This window comes from Ciona robusta, chromosome 5 (genome assembly GCF_009617815.1).
Source record: "Ciona robusta chromosome 5, ASM961781v2".
In the NCBI taxonomy this organism is placed as follows: Eukaryota; Metazoa; Chordata; class Ascidiacea; order Phlebobranchia; family Cionidae; genus Ciona; species Ciona robusta.
Genome location: NC_143239.1, coordinates 5,315,063 through 5,324,556, shown reverse-complemented (window position 1 = coordinate 5,324,556; position 9,494 = coordinate 5,315,063). Strand labels below are relative to the sequence as shown.

The window sequence follows — 9,494 nt, the reverse complement described above, 5'->3', positions numbered from 1 at the left end:
TAAACCAGCGAATTTTGGTCATATCGTATATTCGAAATATGCTATAACTAACAAGTTAAAATTGCTCGTCCACATTTATGTTAAAATAAAACACTATGATGTTACCCGTTCAGTATGTTCATTATTATTGTCCTCGACTTACACATATTTTTTTGTTTATCTGCCTATTTCACGCAGAAGAATATTTAATTTGCATGGCAGAGGGAATACTGAAAACTTCTTTAGTACGTGTAAGGTCTACATTGCCCACATTTTGTTTATTTTTGCTCCCGATTTGTTTATGTTTTATTCATGTTTCATTTTGAATCCCCTAACTTATGCGAATCTTCAAAGATATTTTTATGTTTGATATGACGTCATAATCACAGCTAATTTATATTCCCGGTAAGGAATTTTGCCTTACTTTTTATTATGACAGTCCGGTGAGTGGTGCTGTTTTGTATCTGTGTACATTCTGCATATTTTTTTCGAAAGTATTGTGTTTTCGAGCTATATCCCTATGTTGTGTACTGATCGTTGGTATCTTACTGGAAAAACTATTCGGTATGTACTTTTGTGTTATAATTTATGTGAACTGTTATATTTGTACGATTATGGGAACCCCACACCTCACGTGGTACCATTCAACTAAAACACTGAATCAAAAAATTAGTCTGCTTTTTCTCTATTCACTTCAAACAGTTCTAGCAAGTTTTTTAGAATTAACAACCAACCACGACGCATGTCATAGGGATGTAGTCCACATAGTTTTTTTATAGGAATCTCGTATATCAGCCCTTTATATGAATCTATAACAATACAATACGAACTTCTATTAAGATAAAGATTTTAGCATATGCTACAATACAGAAATGTTTGTCAATACACATTAAATGTGCCCACCTGACACGCAATATTGATTTGCTGTACTGAAATATCTCAAACACACAAACGGCAAACTATTAAAAAAATCATTACAAATATACAATTCCGTTATTTTTTATAATGGTTTAGACTGCACATCAACCGCTTCAGGATTCAACTGCTTCCAGGCTATTTGAGCCACTGGAGACGCGTGTGTTTGTTTTCGCATTCTGCAGATTATAAACCGGAAGTTAGGTTGTTTAGCTTGAAAACGTTTTAACGAAAATACTCACAAAAATATCACCCCAATGATTATTGCAATGAACAATAAGACCGCCGCAATGATGATTCCAGCTATTGCGCCCCTGCCTAAACCTGTAGGTTTAGATTGGCTTGACAACTTACCTTGCTTCTGTATGTTGTTTGCTGCAAACGTAACATTCTATTAAAGTTCCGCGTTTTTTTAGGCCGATTGACTATCATACCGGCATTCCTTCTCTTAAAATAGTTTTAACTGTTTTTACGTAGCTTACTGTCGAACTATGTATAGGCTAGTTGCATTTTGAAAAACATTTGAACTATTTAATTGCTTTTTGAGGTTTTTAAGTCTTTTTTATTTAATAAATTAGCAACTGATCGTTCCAGTCTCTACATTTAATAACCTACTCCAAAATACTTACATGATGACATAATCGCTCGTTGCTTTGAGTCTGAAGTATTTGTTGTGGCTATTGTTGTTTGTGATGGGGTTGTTGGTGACGAAACAGGTGGTGTATACAACTCCTGAGAGACTGTTACAACTTCAGGTGACGAATGACCTGCATTCGATGTAAAAGACTATTGTACTTAATATAAAACAATAATATACTAAGTATAAAAGAAAATTTAAATTGTTTTAAAATATTTCATTAACTCTACTAGTACTGTATGTAAAAGAATATTATACTTATAAAAAAGACACTGTTTTACACTTTGAGGCAACTCTTCAAAACTGATAGTAAAAAGGTGTCATTTTTGACATATTGAATAAACTCACATTGTATAAGTCGTAAATTGCCTGGGATCCACATGTTAAACATACAAGCAACCATCATCGACGGACTACCATAGTTTCCACCAATAGTGACGTTTTGATCCGGCGACCTACAGCTGACATTAAAATAGGGTCTACCATCGCAGTTCAGATCGGTCCGAACCAGATTTGCGGGTGCGATGTTATCAAACCGTGAAACGTCACACCATGCAACTGCAATAGACAATTGTAAATTTGGGGCTAATTATTTCATATATTACTAAATAGAAGAGTCTTAAACTTATAAATATATAGTACTGTGTGGTGAGAAGAGACACCTTTAGCACACGATATGCGCAAATACTCTAAACATTGTGTTTTAAACAGTTAACAACGTCTTTTTAGAGTCGAGGGCGTACGGTTATATAGTTTTGTGAATATTCTTAGTTTACAAACAATTGGGTTAACAAAATATAATGAAATCCGGTCTCATCTTGCACCACCCTACTATAAGTGTAATTAACAAACTGACATTGGCTTACTGTAGACGTTTACTGTAAAACGACAAATTCCCGTGTTATTTGATTCATCTGTAGCAGTAAATACGAACTCGTGGGTTCCATTTGGCAGGTTTACGGGTGACGGTTGGCTTGGTTGAGTTGTGCGCAGTCGGGAAGTAGCTGTGGAAGACGAAAAATACTTTAACGAAATCCTGATAGCTAAATAAATGTTTTGCAATAAAGTAAGGGTTGGATTAAATGAGAAGTATCGCTTGAAAAAATACTTTAAAGTTGGTTTATTCTTTCAATAGGTCGTGTATACGCGCAGATTTTCTTTCAATTACTTGAGTTTGTTTTATTTAAATGATGACAACTCGCAAATTGTGAGTTCATCGTATGTTGCATTTAGTCACGCTTGTTAATGTTATTTTTTGTACATGTGTACTATAGCGTGCCAACTCCTGTTAAGGCCTGTCGCTTTATTCTTTTATCTAATATGACCGTCGTTTTCCCTAGGATACTTTACATTTACGTTATTAGTAAATACTTCTTACGTGTATTGTCATCCACCCATTCAATAGAAGTCCAGCTAAACGACACAGTGTTTTGACAAGGTCCGAGCCTTCGGTAAGTGTCTGATGGGCATCCTCGCAACGGTACTGGCGGATTACCTGAAAGTAACATATAAAACACATATAGTATATAGTAAGGTGAAGGAAAACGGGACACCTTTAGCACATAATATCCAAATATTCTGATCGTGTTTTAAACAATTAACAACGGTCTATAGAAGCCGTGGAATACGGTTTTGTATTTCTTTGAATGTTATGTATATATTTACTATCAAATGCGAGGGAAAATTGAATGAAAATCTGTCCCATCTTCCCCCACCTAACTATGTTTATTATTATTTTCGTATTACATACTTGTGTGGTTAAAATTGTCAACACACACTGTTGGTGTTAGAAATCTGCTACCGTCTTTACATTTGCAAACTCGTCGGATATTTTCATTGAAGCAAAACTCAGGACATTCGTTTGTTGAATTTCTTCCACATGGGTTAGGTAAAGTACCTTAAATATTGAACGAATGTAACTTGCTTTATTCTTGTGTGGCCGGAAAACGACAGTCATTATAAAACGAGTGTTCTGTTTAATACACCTAGTACCAGCTAACCAGTTACCACGAAATGTAACTTTGTGGGTGATTGTTTTTTTTGGGGGATTTTTAGTATGACTATGACTGACAATTTAGACAACCGATTAGTGACCACTGAGTTGGAGTATTAAAACAAAACGTTACTTCATCTTGCTAGTGAAGCCGCATATACAAATTCAATCTTAGCATCTTACTTATATGACGGTTGTAGTAAACCTTGCTATATTTGGTCATGTCTCGTCCTTTGAAAAACTTAGCCGGACCAAACCTCGTGGCATGTCTCCTTGTTCTCAAATTGTATCGCTGGATATAATGTAACCAGCGGTCGTAATAATAAAGCCAGTCACCCAATACCGTCATGCTAAATAAACAAATACATTGGCAAGCTTTTAATATAGTATGGCATAAGTTAAGAAATAGGACATGTTTTCGTTCTCTTTTCTCGCCCAATTTGGTAGTAAACAAAGAGTAATCACATTATTATAAAACCTTATCCTAACGACTTAAAAGGGCGTTTAAAAAAACAGATTACTGAAAACACATGTTTTTGCAATATACGGTAACACAATTCAAATGTAACGTCACTCACCTGTTAAAATAGTGACCATTCCAACCCGACAGTCCTAAGTGTGAATAAACACTACGGTGATTTGGATTCATAGATTCCAACGAGGCCATGGAATACTCTATGATTTGGCCTGACCAGGATTCGCTATAGAACAAACTGTTTCCTACAAAAATTTGAATTTCAGATAAATACGGCTAGATTAGTTTCATATGTTCAGTTTACCCACGTTCATAACTAATGGTTACACCATGCGGCCAATTCAACTGATTTAACAATGCTCGCTTTTCTGAACCATCATTTCTCATTCGCCATAGTTGTCCATATCCATGACCCCCATTTATGTCCGTCCAATACAGGAATCTAGAATATTATACAAATGAATGTCGCTTATTTATTCTCGCGTAGCGAGGCATCATTAAACGTTATAACACAAGAACATTCAACGAATTATAAAACCGTATTCTCACAACTTCCATAGACAGTTGTAAATTGTTTAAAAGATGATTAAGATATTTGGATATTATGTGCTTAAGGTATCTCGTCTTCCCCCACCCTACTATACATCTGATTTGGTTTGTAATAAAGCGTCCTCACCCGTTTCTTGCATCGTGGGCCATTGAACTTATATCGGAAATGTTTTCTCTCAATTTTGGAACCTTCATAACTGTCAATGTGATTTCCTTATACGGATTGTAAACTTTAATAAAATCGGTGTTTGAATCGGCAAAGTACAAATTACCAGTCAACTGGTCCACCGCCATAGTGCTTGCTGAAAACGAAAATAAATGTAAATATCTCCTTTTGCCTTAAAATACTCTCTCAATGAGTAAAATCTATACTGTCAACTTTGTCAAGTACTTATGAATTTCTACCTGTAACATTAGCCACGATGGTTTGAGAATTTGATGTAGATTGCAATGAAGTTTTGAAAATGCTTGATCTTTTTCGGTCAAACCAATACAGTGTGTCTGTTTCCATATCGATGTCCATTGCGTATGCGTTGGTCTGTGTACCTACAGTACATGCTCTAATTATATTTCATCACACTGTTTTTAGGTTTAATGCAGCTCTTACGTTTTTGTAATAAAACAAAGTAAAATGTCTAAAACATTCAACTTTCTTACTATATAGTGGGGTGGGCAAAGATGAAACACCTTTTTGTTAATTTTTTTTGCCCATTTGGTAGTAAACATAGAATATTTAAAGAATTATAAAACCGTATCTCCACGGCTCCCATGGACCGTAGGTAATTGTTTCAAAACGATGAGGATATTTGGATATTATGTGCTAAACGTGTTTTATCTTCTCCCATCCTACTATACTTAAAACAAAGTAAAATGTCTAAAACGTAAAACTATTAATATACGTATATTGACGAAGTATTACAACCATACCTATATCAACAATGCTGAAGTTATACGATCCAGACTGGTTGATTGGTAATTGAAATATCTTTCCTTGTCCGTAGTCCACCATTAGTAACGCATCGGTGCCAATAAGTGGTTCTGTAAGCAGAAAATTTGCAATCATAAAAGCGTACGCCAATTAGCATTTTGATTTATTTGTGATATGTTTAAAGATCGTAATGATAACAACGTTTACCATCTGTGTGTACGTTTAATACGGCGATACTCACTTTGTACACAATATGTGTCATTGATTCGGTGGAAGCCTAAAGAACACGCACATTCTCGTGTGGCGTTGATCTTTGGTAGACATATGTGATGGCATTTTGGCATGCCTTCGCAAGAACCAAACGTAGTGTCTGAGGAAAAAAACACAAAAAGATTGTTATTCGAAATAAATTATTTCCTACACCTCTGTTCATATCCTCGTACATGCCGTCATTTTGATTAGATATTTTTTTGTTACTATATGTTAAAATATACTTACTCGGTGTGGCATTTAAATACTCCGCATGAGTGTCGTATATTCCGATCCCTTTGGGTTTTGGTGTGAAGTTGTACCTTCTTGACCCGAGATAGGTTCCTACTTTTGCTGCGTACCACATACGATGCCGGACGCGGTTTTGAATGTGATGAGTATAAGTGTCGGTAGTGTAAATATAATTCTAAACAATGGTAGTTAAAGTGAGAAAAAACAATTCTTAATTTGATATGCATTTCTACGTATAGTAGGGCTGGGGGGAAATGAGACACCTTTTCTTTTTCTTTTTTGTCTCATTTCCAAAGAACATTTAAAGACTTATAAAACCGTATTTTCACGACTTCCCTATATCGTTGTTAATTGTTTAAAACACTATCGGGTTACTTGGATATTATGTGGCAAAGGCGTCCTCTGCCCCCTACTATATATATAAAAACAAAAAATAATCTTACCAAATCGAGATTTTAAACCCAAAAGTAATTCACCTTCAAGTTTAAATAACCCATACCTAATATTCATTGTATATTCATAGCATGTAAAAGATTACTTACAGCATTACCAGTCATATTACGCTCTAGTTTGACTGTCTTTAGCTGCATTACTAACCAGGTATATGGCAATTCCCCAGAAACGCGCTCTTTCATTGACCCGGTAACGCCATAAGATATTGGTTCCATTTAAATTGCCACTATAGACGTAACTCCTATCATCACTGTTATGAATGATACACCAGTACAACCTACATGATCATAGAACACATAAACTTGTAATTCTATTTCGAACAAACCCAATTGGTTACCGTTCGCTTGCATAGTCGACAGTAAGTCCTGTAATGCGCCACGGTCCAGTATATCGTGACAATACTTTAGAATTTTTGCCAACCATATCACTACTAACGATGTGTGTAACTCTTGCTTTGTAAAGGGAAAAGAACAGCAGCCTGCTTTGTAAAAATAAAGTAAACAGTAGTCTCGCTAATATTTTGTTTTTAACAATATGTACAGATTGAGTGACCTTTTTAAAACATGTACAGCGATTCCAGCTGGGGTGCTGGCTGATTGGTACACTATCGAGTAATGTGTGAAGTTAGTAACTTCAGAAACCATTATACACTTCATAACCGAATCCGTCCAGTACAGGTTCTGATTCTGCCAGTCATACGCCATGTGTTCTATTCCTCGCCCCATGCCTTCATAGTGCGTCTTTGAACGGTTTTCACGAACATAATAAACCTCCACAAGATCAGACCTATACGTTAGAAATGCGGTTTTACTTTACAGCGTTATGCATAATCGTTTTTCTGTTAAACGTAATCATAAGACTTGCCTTTCATCACCAATAAACACACGCTGTCCCACCGGGTCAGTTGCCAGTGCTGTATATTCACTGTTTTGTCGAGGGGACGAGTACATCACTTCTATAGTAAAGTTTTTTTGTGTTGGGTATTGCTGAGCATGTATTTCCGGGTCTGCTGGTAACTGATAAATTTCACTTCTTCTGGTTACGGTGTTATAGGTTGTTAAGAGAACAAGTGCATCATCCGCTGTTAGATGTATATTAGAAACTTTTACTTGCAGAATACGTGTACCATTGGAAAACAAATAAAAAACGTACTATTTTGTTGCCAACATATATGACTGCGATTATTAGTCTACTAGCTGTTACCAATACAGCAATAAAAACTTAGTATTCTGGAGGTTAAACATATCTTAAATACACTCACGGCATTTAGTAATGTTGCAAAACTCCCATGTTCTAGATCTGGTCGAGACGTAACACCAAGTTCCGAAAACATTGGAAGTCGGATTTCTGCGGAAGACGTACATCCAGTTGAGTAAGTTTTATTTTACAACATATGCCGCCTTGTAGCAATGTATGTATCGGGAAGAATTATTTGACACAGATGTTTTTAATGTGGCTGAACGTTCGTTCGTGCGTTAAAACGTGACAATAGTTTTGCGACGGATCGAAACTCCAACGTCATGTCTGTTGCAAACGTTTGTAGACTTAGCAAACCTATACGATTGATAGCTACTTCCAGAAAACCCAACTAATTACGTTGAACTTGTCATTAGTGCAATTCCACTTTTAAACCTGCAATAGTTGTGGTGTGCTCCATCACCGGGAATGTATCTTTGATTCACATCCCACCTTACGCATGTCTTCCCTGTGTGGGTGTAAGTCCGATGTCCTCGGTACCAAAAGCTTGGCCCATTAACGCATTCTGGGTTGGATGGGGTGCGGTTTAAAATATAATAAAGGTGTTAAGGTGCTTTTAAGCTTTTAATGTCGTACAATACCTGAAGTTTGATTGGATTGAGCCAAAACTAAAACAGCCAATGATGTAAATGCAGTTATTCTAAACAGTTGTCTCATTTTTCACGTAGACCCTATATTAGGATATTGCGCATACTCAGTAATTTTATTAATGTTTTTGGTAATGAATCGTATCTGTGACCTTATTTATACACTGTCTACACTCAATCCATTCACTTTTTTATATTGCTTAATTACGCTACATTACGCTTGTCGACTGCTTTTAAGTCCTGCACACGTTATTCATCGATGTGTAATGTCTGGTTTTCATCCCGACCATACATTGGGCATTGCAAATTATTTCCGGTCACGATGTTTCTATTGTAACTTCCACAGATGTACTCAATCTTTTTCTGCATTCAAAAGAGTTAAAATCGCAACAACTGCGCTGTAGTAGACTGTTTCGTATAAAAGAGTGTTTAACAGTATACCAATTTAAGATCAAAGTATACGATCGCGGTATTGGGTTCAATATTAGTGCTTCTTTGGCAATTGTTACCCCGATAAGGGAAATCTAAAAAAGTGAAACGTTGGTTGCCTAATTAACAAAATGTTAATTAGGCAACCAACAAAAATTAACAAAAAAACAGTTCTATTAGCTTTTATGAAATAGCTAGGGTCGAAATCGACATAAAGTAATTGTTTGTTATTACTTATGTTTTAGCGGACCATTTAAAGTCCTGTTTAAATGTATTTTATAGAAAATGTTTAAAATACAGTAAACGTTTACTGAAAGTTTTCGTATAGTTTTTTTGTAAAGTATGGTGGGGGAAGACGGGTCACCTTTATTCTATATTATCTAAGTATCCCGCTCGTGTTTTCAAGAATTAACAACGGTCTATAGAAGTCGTGAGGATACGGTTTTATAATTCTTTGAATGTTCTTCGTTTACAACCAAATAAGACGACAAAATAGAATGAAAAGGTGTCCCATCAACCTCCAGAAGATTGCAGGAAGCGTAAGTTTATATCCTCGATTTCGCAATATGTACATTTGACGAAGTATTTTTTGTTAAACACTATTAAACGAAAATGCTTACACGAGTATTCCACCGATCACTACAGCAATAAATATCATTGCTACTGCAAACACAGTCCCAGTTATTGTTGCTTCATTTAAATATATGCACGATTTATCTTTCGCGTCAAACGTAACTTAAGTTTCTGTTTCCAAAAGCAACAGTCGATAACATTTTATACTTCGTTGTATA

The 9,494-nt window shown here is 35.7% G+C and overlaps 1 protein-coding gene across 1 annotated transcript; it reads right to left on the bottom strand.

Annotated features, from left to right (window-relative positions):
• Positions 1 to 104: 104 nt before the first annotated feature.
• Positions 105 to 9,370, bottom strand: LOC149735910 (low-density lipoprotein receptor-related protein 2-like). The gene is made up of 22 exons (XM_089877997.1): positions 8,269 to 9,370; positions 8,063 to 8,192; positions 7,692 to 7,777; positions 7,295 to 7,511; positions 6,983 to 7,216; positions 6,768 to 6,908; positions 6,575 to 6,707; positions 5,975 to 6,152; positions 5,718 to 5,846; positions 5,476 to 5,586; positions 4,954 to 5,094; positions 4,676 to 4,850; positions 4,308 to 4,441; positions 4,103 to 4,244; positions 3,708 to 3,874; positions 3,282 to 3,428; positions 2,910 to 3,026; positions 2,398 to 2,535; positions 1,880 to 2,089; positions 1,524 to 1,661; positions 1,137 to 1,269; positions 105 to 1,073 (listed from the first exon to the last, which is right to left on the bottom strand). Exons 1-22 carry the CDS (start codon positions 8,342 to 8,344, stop codon positions 980 to 982), a joined length of 3,171 nt encoding a protein of 1,056 aa, XP_089734123.1. The 5' UTR covers positions 8,345 to 9,370; the 3' UTR covers positions 105 to 979.
• Positions 9,371 to 9,494: the final 124 nt, after the last annotated feature.

What these genes read in the sequence shown, in the direction of transcription:
- LOC149735910 (XM_089877997.1), bottom strand. Translation starts at nt 8,344, where the DNA reads ATGAGACAACTGTTTAGAATAACTGCATTTACATCATTGGCTGTTTTA. An exon ending in GCCCACGATGCAAGAAACGG is followed by an intron (nt 4,442 to 4,675) that starts GTGAGGACGCTT and finishes ATAATATTCTAG; the next exon opens with ATTCCTGTATTGGACGGACA. An exon ending in TGACAATTTTAACCACACAA is followed by an intron (nt 3,027 to 3,281) that starts GTATGTAATACG and finishes TGTTACTTTCAG; the next exon opens with GTAATCCGCCAGTACCGTTG.